Source organism: Castor canadensis, chromosome 6, assembly GCF_047511655.1.
Source record: "Castor canadensis chromosome 6, mCasCan1.hap1v2, whole genome shotgun sequence".
Taxonomy (NCBI): Eukaryota; Metazoa; Chordata; class Mammalia; order Rodentia; family Castoridae; genus Castor; species Castor canadensis.
This window is the reverse complement of record NC_133391.1, coordinates 76,039,419-76,057,800: the sequence shown is the minus strand read 5'-3', so window position 1 is coordinate 76,057,800 and position 18,382 is coordinate 76,039,419. Positions and strand designations below refer to the sequence as shown.

At 40.0% G+C, this 18,382-nt stretch overlaps 1 protein-coding gene and 1 long non-coding RNA gene across 8 annotated transcripts in view; one reads left to right on the top strand and one right to left on the bottom strand.

Annotated features, from left to right (window-relative positions):
* Nr3c1 (nuclear receptor subfamily 3 group C member 1) overlaps positions 1 to 12,148 on the bottom strand; it is a 99,843-nt gene extending 87,695 nt beyond the window's left edge. For 2 of the 7 annotated variants that reach the window (XM_020166016.2, XM_020166057.2), the window contains exons 1-2: positions 10,005 to 10,469; positions 6,547 to 7,740 (exon numbers count right to left, since the gene is read on the bottom strand). In XM_020166016.2, coding sequence (XP_020021605.1) covers positions 6,547 to 7,730 — 1,184 coding nt within the window. In that variant the 5' untranslated portion in view covers positions 7,731 to 7,740; positions 10,005 to 10,469. Of the gene's footprint in view, positions 1 to 6,546; positions 7,741 to 9,458; positions 9,837 to 10,004; positions 10,470 to 10,793; positions 10,931 to 11,181; positions 11,333 to 11,734; positions 11,827 to 12,004 lie in introns of those variants that run through there. The other 5 variants (XM_020166022.2, XM_020166037.2, XM_020166030.2 and 2 more) reach the window with 5 other exon arrangements.
* An 842-nt stretch (positions 12,149 to 12,990) lies between these two features.
* LOC141424133 (uncharacterized) overlaps positions 12,991 to 18,382 on the top strand; it is a 124,533-nt gene continuing 119,141 nt past the window's right edge. The window contains exon 1 of the long non-coding RNA XR_012449018.1: positions 12,991 to 13,238. This is a non-coding gene — a long non-coding RNA (uncharacterized lncRNA). The remainder of the gene's footprint in view (positions 13,239 to 18,382) is intronic.

The following is an 18,382-nucleotide window of genomic DNA, read 5'->3' as shown; positions in this document are numbered from 1 at the left end:
TATAGCAACTTCAATGAAAAATTTCACAGGACTAGGAGATTTAAAAGAGATGAATGTATGAAATGTGCTTAGCACAGTATTGCACATAACTAGTGCTCAATCATCAGCAGCAAAAAAAAGATTAAAGTAATGTATAGAGAAGAATATACATCTGGTATAGGTAAAAAAAATCTAAGCCAAAGTAGCTTTTGTAAAATACCTATCTAGTTTGTATTATGTCAATCAACTATCTTTTTCAGATCACTAGGTGTTAAATCACTGGGGAGCTTAGATAACTGAGAATCAGGTTATTCATTCTTCCTGGCTGCACCACTAGTTAATTTTGTGGCTTCTTCCTAAATACTTTCTATGGTCACAATTCTTCATCTGGAAAAAGGGGGGTGGGAATAGATGAGCTTTCAAGACATTTTAAAGCCTATCCTAAAACTGTTGTAACTAACACATTAAACAAGTTTGGAGAATCCAAGAGCCCCACCTCTTGGTCTCTAACAACAGCAGTGTTTATATTTTGTTTTTAAAGGACCATTAACTGCATTATTTTAAATCCTTATAAAAATACCAAATCTTAGTTCATTTCTTACTTTGTACTTGATAATGTACAACCAAAATGTAAAGAGCCATTCCCTACCCCAATTACTTCCCTCACCAAACTGATAGGTTAAGAGGACTGTAGAATTTTAGACACACATAGGTGTTTAGAAAACAACTTGATATAGTTACAAGAAAGTGTTTTTGACACCAAAATATCTTATTACTCAAAGTCATAGTCTGGTTCAGGTCAGCCTTAGAACCCAAGTCCTCTGGTTTTTAATCTATTGTTTTCCTATTATTTCTGTTATTGAACACTAAATAGTTTGGAAGGGATCTGAGGGGATAAAAAAAAAGCACCAAATTTTGCATCTTAAAAAATTAAGGAAGTTCTTATCCCAGTAATTACAAAACAACAACGTCATAAAGCAGTGTCCAAAACAAACCAGTAGAGTGTTAATAATGCTTAACATGTGACAACCATAAGGTCGTAAGTCATAGTATTGCTCCAACAAGCATGAGATAATAAATCACATACTAAATTGGATGCCATTTCACAATAGCTTTCAAATTTGGCTATCAAATATACTTTCATAATATGCCATAGCCAAATATTATGAGAATTACTATGAAATCAACTAGAATAAAGGCTAATTTTATTACAAAAAATAACAAAAGTAGAATTAATTGTAACAAACTATAAGTATTAAACACTATATACTTAAGTTGAACACTCAAATTAGTATTTACAAAAATAAAAATTCAGTAAAATAATGTGTAAACATCTATAATCATATCAATCCTTTTTCTTTCCTTGTATATATTTTTGGTGCCCTATACTGTGAATGCAAAAAAATTCTAAATTAAGAGGTTCTTTCACAAAACTTTCTTTATCATAGACCCTATTAATCTTATTGAAGATTATTAAAAAGAAAAAATATTTTAAAGTTCTCAAAATTAATAACTGGATTATTCTGAAAAGTATGTTTAAGCATGCAGCTTTATTAAGATAAGCTATTACTATTTAAACTGGCCCAGACATTAAATTAAGAGATGACACTTTCATTCAAAATAATTGGTTTTTAAGGACTCTATTGCAATATAAGTAGTTTAAATGACTGTTTAGTGCTTACAGAGCCCCATAATTTATTCTGCATATTTTCCATTAATACTTTTTCTCAATATATCAGCAGAAAACTGCATGACTCATGGATATAAACTAAGGAAAAGAGGTGCACTATGAAATATAAAATTGCTACAGCAACATAAATAGCATTATTTCAACTACAGTCAAGTCATTAGATTTTCATTAATTAGGCTAAATAAAAATGGGACAAATATGAACTTAATCTTGGCCAAAATAACCTAAAAAGGAAGTAAAACGTTCATCCCATCCTTATTTTAATAATAAAGCATAGCAAGGAACAAGAACATAACTTTAAACAATTAGGGTTATATTGCCACAATTAACTTTAGCTTTCCACCTAAAATGAAAGAAACAATTGTAATCCTGACTGGTGCACTCCCTTTATAAGCACAGGCTTAAATTTCTTTCTTCTTAAATTGCTGAACTCCTAACAGTTGATCTAAATTGTTGGTTTTCAGAACTGTTCTTGATATTTCTAAACTTATCCCCACCATTCCATACATCTCTTGCTTCTCCTTCGCCTCTCTTTCACTGAGGTTGAAATCAGTCTACAACTAAGTTAGAACGGTGTAAAACCCTTTAGTATGTAATATGAAAAAAAAAAGTCAGTCCCTAATCTAGTTTAGCATAGAAATGATCATACAATTCAAAGAGAAGGAACACCTATGGAAAGAATGCAGGGGGCTTTTTTCCTAAACCCCTTTTGTAAAGGTAAGTAATTGATTTTTTTTTCAGCTATAGCTTAATTCAACTAAACATTTCCTGAAACCTCTTTATGCAACAGGATTCACCAATATATAATTTGCATGAAAGCATGGAATCAAGTGCCCATTGATTTGGCATAGCTATAAATACTGTATTAAGAGAGTTACTTTTGATGAGAATATTGACAGATGGCTTCAGAAGGGTAAAATGCATTCAACACACACCTATTTAGTTTGCTCACACAGTAGAACTTAAGAATTCAGTAGCAATTAAATGCAGGTATAATTTTTAATGAAAAAAATATGAGTTTTAAGACTTATGCCCTAGATCTATTCTAAACATAATATAAATTAAGAGTTCCTAACATAACTAGACTATTTCAATCACCTGCAGGCCAGAGTGGATTAAGACTTATATAACTAACAATTAATGCATATGCTCTGCCTTTCACATTAACCCTTGTGCTAAAATAAATCATTTTGGTCCAATCTTCCCTTCACTAAAAGCTCAAAAGGCCCCTAATGTAATAGTTACATATGTTAGTTTTACTACTAATACAATTTGCATTTAGTGTGGTTTATACAAGGTATATTTCAGTATTTTTTTCATAAAATTTATAAACATTCAATAACATATGAAAGTGATCAAACTAAAATTATCTATAACACAAACAGACAAAACAGAATTAGGAATACAAATTCTGTTACCAGTTATAAAAATATACAGGGACTAGCCAAAAAAACATCGTAAGAACTTCAATAAAATCTGACTAAATGCTGTCACACATTTCTATGTTAGGCATTCCAAACTAAACTGACATACCTGAATATGTTTTATGTTTTCTCCAAAAAAAAAAAAAAAATCAACCATACAATCATAACAAGGTATAGGTTTTTAAAAAGAAAGATTCTATCATAACAGCAATAATAAATAAGTAAACAAACACATACTCAAAAGCAAATCACATTCAGAAAGCATCTCATATGAATGAGTATCAGAAACACTTAAGCAAGAAAAGACATTGAATGTCAGAACCTTTGGAAGGAGAGAACAAAGAAAAGGTAAGAAATAAAAAGAGTATTCATCAAAAAGGGTAAATTACAACCAAAACAAAATCTCTTCTCTCCTTCATGCTTCCTCCCTTTCTCAGAAAACATCCAACTTGATGTTATTGAGAAAAACTAGAAAGGGACAGAACCTGCTTCACTCACGCTGTGCTTGTCCAGGTCTTCAATGTTGTTACTTTTATACAACTCGACACAGTATTAGTAATGACAGACGTTCAAATCTACCTAAATTTTAGTACTTTCATTAATTGCCCAAGGACCAGAGCCTTAGACTCCACCTAATACTGAATTTATAAACTCATTTTGCATTATTCTTTCTCTCTAATAATCCTCGCTACCTTTTAGCAAAGGCTCAACTTCAACATTAAAACGTCAATATTCTCCCAACATAAAACCTCTAATTTCACCTAAAAACTTCTCTCTGCTTCATTTTGGCAGTTTCACCATTACTGCTGATGTGACACAATGCTGAAGTCAAATTATGCAGAACTGTGCCTTCATCAATATTATGTTATGCTAAACATACTGAATTTTAGTATTTATAAAAGCATATTAAGTTAGAATGGCAAGTTCATTTTACTAAGAATGGTTTTAAGCATCAATAGTTTACCTTGCTTTACTATCAAGGAACTTAAATTTTAAAAGAACATACTTTTCTTATGCTCAATCATGACATCCGTAATTTTACAATTTAATGTGCTAACTTGATGTTATGGTGCACTGACAAAGCTGAAGGAATTGCTTTCTTCCCCAAACAGAATCTAACGCATTTTTTAAGCACTCTGAAAAAAATGCAAATGAAATTATTAGTGGCATTTAGTACTTTTATATCTAAAGTTAGAAAGTCAATATTCGATCAAGTTGTGGCCTCAATATGTTGATTTAATTTCTGATCACTCAGGATCATTGCTCATGGCTATGTTTTGCTAGAGCCTTGTAACATATAAGCAAGCAACCAATTTTAGTTGTATCATGGCTGTTGTTTGAAACAATAGACTAATTCAAGGAAGGTTAGAAAAGAAACATTGTTTCAATTTATTTGGATAACACTTTGTTCTGGATAATCATAGTTTCCACTGCTAAATTAATGCTGGAAGGTCTAAAATTTTTCAGACATTACCAAGTGATCTGGTATTACTAATATTCATTGCATTTGGTTAGGACACAGATTGGTATAAAATTAGCCATTCGCCATTCTTTGGATATTAAGGAACTTCTAAAGAGTCACATCACAGCCTTGCCTGCCTCTTTAAGGTTGGTAGAAGGCTCAAACTAAAAATATTTGAAGACACTTCATAAGCCATAAAATACAATAAAAGTTAAAGCATTAAAATTATCTTTAATGATTTAACAGTAACTGTGTTCACCTGACACTTATTCTACATATATCAGATTTAACAAGGCTTAAGGAAAGTTTATAGTGAATGCAAATTAGGTTCTGTCCCACCAAGTTTTTTTTTTTTTCCCCTTAAAGTAAGAAAATGAAAACAATGCTATGATGATTATCAGGACAGAGAATTTCCTAAATGCCTTCTATAATTACATGTTTTATTAAATCAATTTAATAGTTATTGCAGATAGCTTAGCCAACTCAACTGTATTTAGTTCTTAAGAAAACCAAACACCTGAAACCCACTGCCAAAAATCTGAAATTGAAAAATTTAAAACATAGCATGTCTTTTAACATTTGAAACACAAAATAGCTTATGCAATTAAAAACAACTCAACTATCCATATTGGAAACATTAAAAACCTTTAATTCAGAAAGACAACAACTAAAAAGTTGAAGTAATGTTCTTCTAAATAAAAGATAATTATTTTTTAAATAATGGATTTGCATTAAGGCACACAAGAATCAAGGTGGGTTTTTTCTCGCCTCTTGATTAGCCATTTAGAAGAATAGATCATAGCCTAAATCCAAGTCTGAATTTTTTTTTCCTTAGTAAGAAGAGCTTCCTATATAAAGAGAAAAGAGACATCTTTTTGTACCTCACTGTTAGGATACTCTTCACAGAGAATGAATTTTAAATAAAACCCACAAACAACTAGTTAATAGGAATAACAAACATCATTAGCATTTAAAAAGTTGAAAGAGTTATGTAATAACTGTCTGCCTTAAAAAAAACAAAAAACAAAAACACTGATTAGTCAATCTTGTGTCACTATAATCTACATTTTTATAACTTTCCTCACACCAAAAATGGATATACAACGTAACATTTTATACATGACTTAAGAATGAGTAGAGAACCTAATTCCTACCAATACATATCTAGACTGAGAACTTTTATCAATAATTCACCTTTTTTGAAGTTAGACAGAAATTTCACCACACTTATAGTGACTGAGGAAAAATAACAGAAACAAACAGCTGATAGCTGAGACTTGAAGCTTAACAACATTGGCCATCTACTTGAGAACATGCAGGAATATTGAAGTTTTGTTTTGCACCATGCTGCCACTGATTCCTTTCTTAAAGAGAGTGATCAGCAAACAAAACATGTCTACTTTAGGTCCAAACCATGTGAACAAGACCTATATCTAAAACTGTAGTCTGATACACTGTATACTACATTGTTTGGTAGTTTCAAAACTCAAAAGGTTCAGTTTAAAGACTATTGTTTATTGATAGCGGTTCTAATTTTTAACCCTTTAATGTCAAGGTAATAATTCACAAAAGTACAAACACAGCACAACTTTTGATTATGCAAGCATTAAGGGTATGTTTTATTGCAATATATGAGGATATTCCAAAACAGCTAATGTTACGTGCAAGACATTACTCACTTGAATTTGTACAAATTTTTACATAAGATACTTGTTACTGAGCAATACTGAATTTTTGGAATAAAATTTTCAATATTGACCAATAGGATACTGAGTATCACTATTTAGCAATGACAACAACAACAAAAAAAGTGGTTTTGTACTGAAGTGGTTATGTACAAATAAGTCATTTAGGCTGTCTATCATGCCTACTTTCAAAAGACCCTGGAGGTCTTCATTTGCAAAAGCACTTATCTTGGGAGAAGACACACAAATAAATGATTTTTTAAAAATCAAACTAATTCTTATAAAATAGAAAAGCATTAATCTTACCTTGAATAGCCATTAGAAAAAACTGATCTGCTAGGGAAGTTCATAGTCCCCAAGGAAGTGAGGTTGTCATCTCCAGATCCTTGGCACCTATTCCAATTTTCAGAACCAACAGAAATTGGTGGAATGACATTAAAAACAGGCTTCTGATCTTGCTGAGAAAGGGATGCTGTATTCATGTCATAGTGGTACATCTGTCCTCCAGAGGTACTCACGCCATGAACAGAAATGGCAGACATTTTATTACCAATTATATTTGCCCCAGAAAAGCTTGCCTGACAGTAAACTGGGCCCAGTTTCTCTTGCTTAATTACCCCAGGGGTGCAGAGTTCAATGAAATCTTCTTTTTCTGTTTTCACATGGGGCAGTGGTACACTGCTGGGGTTTGGTAAGATTATATTTCCATTATCCTTAATTTTAGGTTTAGTGTCCGGTAAAATGAGAGGCTTACAGTCCTCACTCGCATCTCCTTCCAAAGGGAATGGATCATCTTCTCCTGCCAAAGGAGAAAGCAAACAGTTTTCATCTATCAATAGGTCTGATCTCCAAGGACTCTCGTTTGTCTCTTTACCTGGGGACCCAGAAGAAAACTCCAAATCCTGAAAAATGTCAAAGGTGCTTTGGTCTGTGGTACACAATTTCACATTGCCAACACTGGTGCCAGACTGGCCTTTAAGATTTTTCTGTTCTGAAGATACATCAGAGTGTGTTTGGAGAAACTCCTTCTCTGTGGAGGCATCAGACACAGCAGCAGATGCTGAACTCTTGGGGTTGTCTGGAACACTGGATGACCTATTAAGGTTTGCAATACTTTCTTCCAGAAGTCGAAAGTCTGTTTCCCCAGAGGAAAGGCTGATTTGGCCCTGCTGTGGAAATCCCAGGTCATTTCCCATCACTTTTGTTTCTGTCTCTCCCATATACAGTCCCATTGAGAGCGAAACTGCTTTGGACAGATCTGGCTGTTGCACATTGCTTACTGAGCCTTTTGGAAAATCAACCGACAGTCTTTGTTGCTTGGAGTCTGTCTGAGAGGCAGTAGCCAGTAAGGGTGAAGATGCAGAACCCTTCACAACAGCTCCTCCCCTTAGGGTTTTACAGAAGTCCATGACATTTCCCTTCTCCAGGCCAAGTACACTGCTGGGGACTTCTTCTCTACTTGGGGGAGCTAATGATTCTTTGGGGTCCATCAAGTGTCAGCTAAAAAAATTAAAGAAGAGAGGGGGAGAATGTAGTAAGCTTTAAAGTCACGTTATCTCTGTGATCTGATTAGTAAGAGACAGCCTCTTAAAATGAACCTTTTAGTTAACTGTGAATCAAATTCTTTATCAGAAGAATAGTCTCTATCTTCAGAACACAAAGCTATGCCCCTGCTCCCATTCTGTGTGCCATATTCAAAAGCACAATGCAGTCCATCTGCACAGCTGAGGACAAAATTGTATGGAACTAAACTTGGCTATTCATGCTGCTACTCACTGAACGTGTGTAGCACTGTTAATCACAGATATTATAATTCATTACAGGTGATTATTCTAAAGGTTCAAGTTGATGTCAAAGTATTTGATTTAGAAAAAAAATGTGTGATCATTAAAATTCCTACCTTTTTTCAATCAAGTTGTTTGCTTTTCTGAAGACCAATACTTATTTAATGAATTCTGCCTCAGAATTCCCTACTCTTAATTATTTAAAAGTTCACCTCCCACCAATGGTCACACATCCAACCCTTTTAGTAAAGCCTACTGGCGAACCAGTATGTTTTATTTGAAAAATAAACAAGGCTGATCTGTTTAACTTAATAGGTTGGAGAAAGGCTCTAATTTTTAGCCCACGTTTCTGAGTGGATGCGCCTTAAGTACAGCCTACCTTCAAATTTTGGATATATGAAATGATATACACCATATTCAGGTTAACTAAAATTTACATTTTTAAGAAGCAGAGCAGAATTGTAACTTCTCGCTATAATTTTAGCTCATTTAAATATGACAGACTTATCTGGCCCGATCGGAATTCCCAATAAACTTAGGTTAATTTACACTACTGGCTAAGCTATATGTCCTTTTTAAAGTCTTTAAGCTCCTCGGTAAAAAATACTATTGTATCTCTAAATTAAAATTTCTTCTTTTCAAATATCGAAGTTCTGAAAAAAATAGAAAAATCCAGAACTATAAAATCACATTCATATAAATCCAGATAAAACAGTATCCAATAATATGGTAAGAATAATTTCCTCCGCAATTCTGAACCGTCCCCTATCCCAATTCTGAGCCTACTTTCAAGGCTATTAGACTGCTAGAATATTGTTCATAATCAGGACGTTTCAAGAGGCTGACAAGGACTTTGATACGCTGATTCGGACGTTACTATCAAATACCATCCAAGAAAAGGAAATTCTTCCTGTTCCAAAACACTAAGAAGCCTAAAAGTCCCGGCCCTGACTGAAAGAGGAGTATGACAAAAGAGGGAAGGAGTGGGGACCTGCCACCAGGAATCTTCAGGGTACACAGCCTACCTCCCTGCTCCTCTACAGTGTTTATCTGATAACAGGGTATCAAACACAAGGTATTCAAAGGCGACTAAATGAATTTCCATGCCACTTTTTGACAGCTGCCTTCAAACCCGAAATCATAAAAATACTTCATAAAACAAAATGCTAGCTCAAGCGACTTTTTATCCCCCTCACGCCACCCTCAATTATATCGCAAATACCGGTCACTGAACCATGCCAAGGGGCCCTAAGTGGTAAGCATCAAGCCAGCAACCTCAAACGTCCAACTAGCACTTGTCAACAATCACTGCACAAAACTCTTACGGTTGGAGTCTTTTTCTAAAGGCGGCGTGAAACTAAGTCAACAGCTTAAGAACAAGCCCCCTGGGGGAGAGGAGGAAAAAGTGCGAGGCTGACAGAGATGCGTCCCGACCTGTTGCGTTCCCCGCGACACGCCCACTCGCAGCAGATAAGGCGGCGGGCCGAAGTCTGGAGCGGCGGGCAGCGGCCCTGCGCGTGCACTCGGCTCACTCTCGCTCACATGCGCGCCCGCCGGGACCGGGACCCGGACCGGAGCCCGGGCCGAGCGACGGGCGCACCCGGGCGGGAAGGCTCGGGCTAGCGTGCACCCTAAACGCCCATGTCCGGGCGGCCCCCTTGGAGGGAAAAGATGCCCGACTCCCGCCGGGGAACCAGACGCTCGCAACCCCCGGGCAGCTGGTCGAGGCTCCGCTCGCAGTCGGAGCTCAGGTTCCTCCCCCTCCGCGCGGCGGGGGAACAGCGGCTGAGGGAGAGGAAGAGGCCAGCGCTGTCACCGCGCGCTGCCCTTTCGTCACCGTCGCCCGGCCCTCGCCAGCCTCCACCCCCACTCCCTGAGGCTAATAAAAGTTTGCAGACTCCCGCGGCCGCCCCGGCTGGGTCCCCCGCGACACCTCGGGGCGCCGAGCGCCCGCCCCAGCCCCCACCCTCCGCCTCTTACCTCTGGCAGCGGCGCCGCTCACCCGCCACCGTCCGCAGCTCCTACCGCACCCGAGATAAACAACTTGGCGTGTGAGAGCAGGAGGAGCAGGAGGGAAATATTTTATCTAAAAAAAGGAAGTAAACAGCCGCCCCCTTCTCCATGGGAGGGAGGAGGGGAGCGCCCCTATTTCAAAAAGTCTCCCATTTCCCCGCTGACAAGCCAGACGCCCGCTCCGCTCCGCTCCCTCTCGGAGGCTCCGGGCTCCGGCGCGCGCGTCACCCGTCCCGGCGCCGCGCCGCTCCGGCCACTCGGCTTCTCCTTCCACCCGCTAGAATCCGTCCCCAACAGGGGAACTGGCTGTGACTCGGGTTCCAGGCACAGACTCGAGCTCGCAAAATGGAGGAGGAGGAGGGGAGGAAGCACGGACACGCGAAAGGGCCGCCCGGCCGCGGCAAGCAAGCGGGACCGAGCTGGGGGCGGGCGGAGGCGGCGCCACGGCGCGCACACACTCGCACACACGCGCTCCCACTCCACCCCCGGCCGCTCCCCGCCGGAGGGGCCGCGCGGCGGCCGCGGGGAACGGTGCAACCTGTTGGCGACGCGCGGCAACTGCAGGGGCGCTCGCTGCCCTCACCCCTACGCCCTCCGCGCGCTCCCTGCCACCCGGCCCCGACGGTCTGCGCCTGCAGCCCTCCGCCCCGGGATTGCCTCGGCAGCAGGCCGGTCGCCACCAACCCGGGCGCGCGGGGCCTCTCCTCCCCCCACCCAAGGAAAAAAGAAAGTGAGGCTGCGGCGGAACGGCCGGACCTGGTCTCTCGGGGCATCCTTAGGAGGGAAACTGAGTTTCTTTAGTTTCTCTTCTCGCTGCCGCCTCCCCGCCTCCGCCCTGCTCCGAGGCTTGGGACCCACTCCGGAGGTCGCCCTGTCCCTCGGCACCAACGCCCCTGCGGGTGACAGTAGGCGGGCCGGGGGCGTCGGGGCGCGGCCCGCAGCAGAGCCGCAGGGGTGGTCCGCGTTGCCGGCCCCCGGCCGAGCTGCGCCAAGTGTGTCACTAATATAGGGGCTAGGGGATTGCACCGAAACGGTGCCGCAGCGCCGCGACCGCGCTTGGGGCCGGACGGCAGACACGCCCTCCCGAGAGGCTGGGGAGGGCTGGGCAGGGCAGGGGAAGAAAAGGGGGTCCGTGCATACGTACTTTGGGCCCGGAGGAGTCGCGTGCCGGCAGGTCCCCCCACCCCCGCATCGTCTGGGCCGCCGGGTCTGCAGCCGCCGCGTTTTCGCACCCTGAGAGAAGTTGCAAAGCAGAACCCACCCTCCCCCGCGCCCCGATCGTCCCCCGCCCTCTTCCCCGAGTCTGCTAGGCGGCGGCGGTGGCGGCAGAAGGAGGCGCCGCCAGCCAAGTTCAACCCCCACCCCTCCCTCCCTCTTTCTCTCTCGCGCTCTCTCTCTCTCCCCCTCTCTCCCAGCGCGCTCACACTCTAAGGAAGTTGCAATCCAAATGCAAAACCTCCGGCGAGCTGGATTTCTTTGCATTTTTAAAATTATGAGTAAGGAAAGCAGGGGAATGGCAAGGGGCTACAAAGCAAGTTGCAAACGAAATACTAAGTTGCTGGCAAAGTACGCCTTCCTCCCATCCCAAACTCCTGACCTCTCCTTCCTCCCCTTCTCGGGCCCAAGTCCAAGTTCCTGGTGGAGGCCCCTCCCCCGAATCTTGACATTTGCTGCCCTCGACTCTGTGCGTCGCTCACCCTTTGGCGTCCGGAGGACCCCAGCCCCTCCAAACAAAACAAAACACACGCAGCTTTAAAATGTCAGCGTTAAACTCCCTCCAGCTGTTCCCGTTATGCGCCTCCCCCTCAGTCCGAGGGAAACACGTGGCTGGTCCCCGAGGAGAGGAGAGGAGAGGGGCGCGGGGGGTCCGCGCGGGAAGCGCCCGCCCGGATTCCCCCCCACCCCCGCCCCTTCCCCAGCTCGCCGCGTCGGGAAGGCTTGGGCGATGCCGGGACCCAGCTTCCTACCTTGTGCGGCACATATTAGGATTTTTGTGACTCGGGGAAAGGTGGTGCTGTGTTGCTTTAGGGTGTAGGGAGGCAACTTTTGCGCCCCCACAGGTGACAGTGTTTGGCAGTTCCTGACAAGAGCGGGGGCCGCCGCGGCTCCACCTAGTCCCTGCCCTGGAGTGCGGCCGCAGCTACTCTCCCTCCTCCCGCCGCGCTCCGACTCTGACGGCAGCCGCCTCTGCTCTGACATCTTGGAGAGGATTGGGGAAGCGCGTGCCGGAAGTCGCCCGCCGCCATCTTGGTAAAGAACGGTGACGCCAGCCCGGCCCCGCGGACACCATCTTGACAAGAGTTCTCGGTTGCATCCAGCTTAAATCGCCCTGCCCTCATTCGAAAGTGTAAACGCTGACTCCGTGTTGTCTGCTGTAGAATGAAAGAATTTAGCTTGAAGCAGGCCCCTTGTTTAGAGACGATCCACTGAGGCCACCTAAGGAGGCCGCCATCTTGGCAAAGGAAGTGTCGCTTGCTACCTGGGAAAAGGAAAGAGAACGAAAACCTAAGCCCATGTAGAGCCGTTGGCCAAAGAGTTTTTACGGAGGGCACAGAGCAACTTAGTCTTGAAAAAAACCCCCTTTTAAATGCAGGAAAAAGACTCCTTCCATCCCTTGAGGAATGAAGTCAACTTAGAAGGAGGAGGGTCGTAGTGGACATTAGAGAATTTGCTGCTATCACTCTACTTTGCCTACTTTAACATTTATTTTACCACTTGTCAGTCTCGGGTTCTGGAATCAGATGCCTTCTGTGGATTCAGTACCTAAACTACCAACGGTTTCATAGGGGGGAAAAAACTATATATATATATATATATATATATATACATATATGTATATATATATATATATACATATATATATATGTACACATATATATACATGTACACATATATATATATACATACATATATATATATGCTCACAATTTATACGGTTTAAAAGTGAATTAAATAATTTTAAAGTTCTGATTAAAGAAAGGGAAGTGGCAGGGGCGAACAAGCAAGTTGCAGACAAAATACTCTGGTTCTTGCAGGTTGGCTTAGAAGAACAGGAGTTGCACACGGGTGCGTACACTCGCACTCGCGCGCGAGGCTGTGCGTAGCAGGACTGCCAGCGAACACTTCTCCCCATACCGGAGTCCCTGTGCTCTGAAAAGAACACACGCCATCTCTTCCTCTTACATGTTCTAGTTCTAAATGGTAGGTACGCTTTGCTTTTAAATAATTTAAGAGTTTATAAGAATTTCCAGTTAATATTTTTCTCTGCAAGTCCAGCAGATCTTCATACATAGTTGTAAGTTAAAAATTGCCATTGCAAACATTTAATTGAGAAAAACTGTAAATTTTTTCCTATCTTTTCCCTTCAGTGGTCTAAATATGCCTACTAATTTTTGAATTTTATAGAAAAATCTTTCTCTTTAGTCTTGCATGTTCATATGAAAGTATGCATAAATGTAGAGGAACAAAAAGTTATGATTCATGCTTAACATGTATTGATTTTTCTGCTGCCCAGTTTTGCTGGTAACGGTTGAATGACATAGGTATTATTATTTTATATTATTTGGGCAGTGCTGGGTATCAAACCCAGAGCCTCCCACATACTAGGGAAGTGCTCCACCAATGAACTATATCCCCAGCCCTACTTGATTTTTCAGTATGAGGAAAATGAGGCTTACAGAGGCTGGTGTTTGCCCCAGGGTCACATATCTCCTAAGTGTCAACGGTGGAATTGAACAACATTAATGAGGTTTTCCTCACTGATTTTATAATTTCCATGAAGCAGATCAATTTCATGATAAACTTAAAATATTTATTTATAGAATTTAACTTAGGATATGAAGTTCAGTGTACCAGAAAGGGCTGATAATTGTGGTAACACAATTCTAAGGATAGTTAACATCTCTTGAGCATATTCTGTCTGCCAGGCAGTATTGAACATTTTTTATGCACAATATCCTAGGTCTTTAATATGACATTTGTTCATTTGTAACTTTGGGAAACTATCATTGCTGCAAAATAGGAAATAGGATGAATCCCCACCTAAAGTAAGTATTTGATTATCTCCAGAGTGAAACTGATATATTTAAATTCCATCAAGTTAAGGACCTGATATGCCTTCTTCATTGCTTTATGCCCTACTCCTGGAACAGAGCCCCCCATACATAATAGGCTCTCAGGAAATATTTTACAGAATTATAATAATAACATCAAATCAACTAGTCAGCTGGGCATAATATCACTTTTGAGTCGTGGTAGCCAAATGACTTAATGAAAAGTGTAGAAATATTACTCAAGATCCTCACTTTCATTGTCATGGATTTAAATACCTGAGTGACCCCCACACACACCAAACTAGATTACATTCATTATTGCATGGTCTTATAGTATCCTGCATACTCTGGTAGCACATTACAATAATAGTTCATTTATAAATCATAGAAAGGGAGGACAGAAGGGAGGGAGGAAGAAAGAAAGGAAAGAAGGAAGGATCTGGTCTTAGGCTTTGTCCTAAGACGGATAAAACTTTAAGCTTGAACAGTAAACAATCTGCCTTTTACAATTATCTAGCATTTAATAGCTTATCCAAGTAAATTCTCCCACTCTGCTCATCTGTTTTATTATCTCCATTCCCACTAAAATAATCCAAGCCACACTACCACATTACATACCCAAAACAGCAATTAGATCATGCCATGTCCTGCTCCAGTATATACAATAGTTCTCTATTCCATTGATACACAGGTCCCAACTCCCATTCTGACATTTAAAACCATCATCTTTTGCCTGCCCTTTGTAGATAGTGAAGCCTTCTAGCCGATGTGATTGGACTTGTATTTGAATTTTAAAACTTATTTTAAGAAAGAGGATCGTAAAACGTGATAACTTGCAAACTTTAAATTTTTTGAAACCTAAAACTAACATTGAACATTTATTTGCTCATCTTTTGATAAAGGTCTAAAGCTTTTATGAATTTGCTGACTGGAGTGTCATGTTATGTTCCATGTCACACAGTGCGTCAGGACAAAATAGTAGTGTAGATGTCTAAATGTTTATGTTTCCTCCCTCCTGCCCTCACTCCAGTCTTTTAATATTATCTCATATCCACCTTATTTGACTGCAATTGTTTATATAGCATCTTTCCATTTAGATTTTGTAGGACAGCAATGATTACATATTTATATTTCATCCTTTTTACTTAATATTGAATGAAATGAAGTAATATATAATATCAAGCACAAATGGCCTAAATATGTTTGACAGAGAAGTACAAGGAACTGTAGATAGCAGAATTGGTGGCAGTAGAAATGTATGGAGTGTAGGAAGTAACCTGGGTTCTGTGTTCAGCATACTCAGGGCATCAATCTGCATGTGTTCCAGAGTACTTGGAATTGTTGAGATGAATTGAGTAGTGTTGGTTAAGAAAGATTCCATTCAGGAAAGGGCACAGCACACCATACTCATTCCTACCTCTGCTGTTGGTTATCATGTCTATTTTCTCTTACATAATGACACATCTTTGTGACTTATTTTCCTCTGGTGTATGATTTTTGTCATGGCTATATTCTCCATTTATTCTTTTGTTTTTCTACCCCCTTCCCTTAAATCTGGGTTGTTAAATGTAAACTGAAATCAATGAATTTATGTGTATGAATAATTTTAAGTATGCTATTTTTATATTAAGCCAACACAAACAGCTTTTGCTGGTTGTCAGACCTACCTTAATTTTTTTTTCTGCAGCCATTATAGCTATTAGATGCCTCTTTAAATAATATCTTGACTTTGAAGCTTCATGCCAGTGGCTCATTCCTATAATCCTAGCTACACCGGAGGCAGAGATCAGAAGGATAACCAGCCTGGCCAAATAAGTTCTCAAGACCCTATCTCGAAAAAGTCCATCACAAAAAAGGACTGCTGGAGTGGCTCAAGGTGCAGGCTCTGAGTTCAAGCCCCAGTATTGCAAAATTGAATAAATAAATAATATCTTAACTTTGAGAAACACTTCTACTCTTATTTAACTTATTTAGCTGAGCTTGACTGTCTCATCTCTGCCTCAATATTTGCATTTTACAACTAACAGGCTTATTATAAACAATTCACACTGGTATAGCAAATTCTTAATCATAATAAATTCCACTTTGGTGCTTCTTTTTGTAATTGGAATTAACATTGCCACTTGAGCTGAGACACTAAATTGTTACTGGGCTCCATGGCATTTTGCTGCTGGTCATGTTGCTTTCAATGATTTCATCATAAGCAACCTAAAACATCATAATTTCTGCCCACGTGTGTGAAATGCTCTATGAGTGTCTTGGTTCAGTTGATATCCTTTATGTTGACAGAATTAAGTTTAAGCAATACCTGATGAAAGGATGAGGTAAATATCACAGATAAATGAGATAAATGTTGCCATAAGCAGGAACCTAATGTTTTCAGTGCTTGGTGACACTAGAGCAAGCATGCTGAATAATTCTAATGAGTATTGCGTACATTGTTTTTCATTTGTGGCATTTGTGGCTCGCCATTATGTCATTAGCTTTCTTCCTTTTCTGATTTAATCTCTTCTGTTCCATGTTCCTTTGGTGGACAATGTTTCAATCTGCTCCATTTGTAGGTGAAATTGCTCAGTTCCTTTTTGAGAACCCATAGTTCCCTTTTGGTTCTTACTCCTTACTTATTAGGTTATGCAGGTTTTTGTTTTATTTTAAGTTAAGTTAGAAATAGGGTTTGTAAATACTTCATATCTGATTCTAAAGTGCTATAAAGGATATCTGTTACAATTTTTTAAAAATTGGCGTCCATATTAGTTTAAGTGGCTAAATTTTCTTTAGCCACTTATTTAATTTTCAACATAAGACTTGTGTTTGAAACCCTGCTCTGCCATTTACTTGAGGGGGTCGTTTAACTTTTCTATCTCTGGAGGAACGTTAATGATACTTATTCCTTCTATCTCATAGGAGTACATTTAAAAGACACCCAACTGCTAAAGCATATAGTTTATTGGCTCACTTATAAGTCCAGAGCAAGTTTAATTTCAGGGGCTCAGGTGATATCAAAAGGGCTTGCATTTTATCTCTTAATTTTAATTTCCTGTTTTGGTTTTATTCCTGTAAGGGTTATCTCCATTGGGTGGACTGTAGCAACTGAATTAAAAAAGTTTTTTTTCATTATTCATATATTCACATGTGCATACATTGTTTGGGTCATTTCTCCTCCCTGTCCCCCCACCCCCTTCATCTCCCCACCACCCCCTCACTTCCAAGCAGAACCTGTTCTGCCCTTTTCTCCAGTTTTGTTGAAGAGAAGACATAAGCAATAATAAGAAAGACAAAGCATTTTTGCTAGTTGAGATAAGGATAGCTGTACAGAGAGATTCCTAGTATTGCTTCCATGCCCAAGTGTATTACAACCTGAATTAATTCATCTCTACCTGACCTCTTCACTACTTACTGGTCACCTTCCCATATTGACCTCTGTTACTTTAAGGTTACTGTATTAGCTCCTCTTCAGTGGGGACATCAAACAAAGTTTTGGGTTTCCTACCTATCCCCTAACTATGAATTTGAAACATCCTACCAGCTTAGTAACTACAGCAAAAAGAGAGTTCTTTTCCAACAATCTTAGTGGTTCCTAGAAGAGATTTCATTGGGCAAGTTGAGCTACATGGACCAATATCTATGATCAAAGGATGTAAGGGATGTACACTCGATTGGCAAAACCTAGATCAAGTACCTGCCACTGATAACTAACAGTGGGACAGAAAGATAGATAGATAGATAGATAGATAGATAGATAGATAGATAGATAGATAGATAGATAAATGATAGATAATGTTCCCTAAAATAATTGGGGGCTTTTAAATTAAAAAAGAAAAAAGGGAATTCTGGATATGAAGAAAACAAAAGATGTCTACCTCAGTAGCTATTTATTAGAATTTAATGATGACATAAACATCACATTTTACATTTTTAAGGGAATTAGTCATGACCTAAAATGTTTGTCAGCAATGGAAAGAACCTGAAAAGTGTAGTTATTACAAATCCTATTGGTTTCACTTCCTGGTTTTAATAGGAATTGTATGTGGGTTTGTACTTTGAAATTTCAAATGATACACAAATGAATTGACTATTGCTTTGCAGAAATAGTACCTTCACTTAATTGGGCTCTTTTTAGGTGATATAAGGATGTTTACAACTTTAAGGCTAGTTTTATGGTCTTCCAGAGAAGAAATTCATCTCGCTTGACTATGATTCCAACAAACATGATGGGGTATTGGTGGCTGCTGTGAGCCTCTGTCTGCTTATTTTGCTCTTTCTGTCTTGACAAGTTGAATGTCACGCAAATGT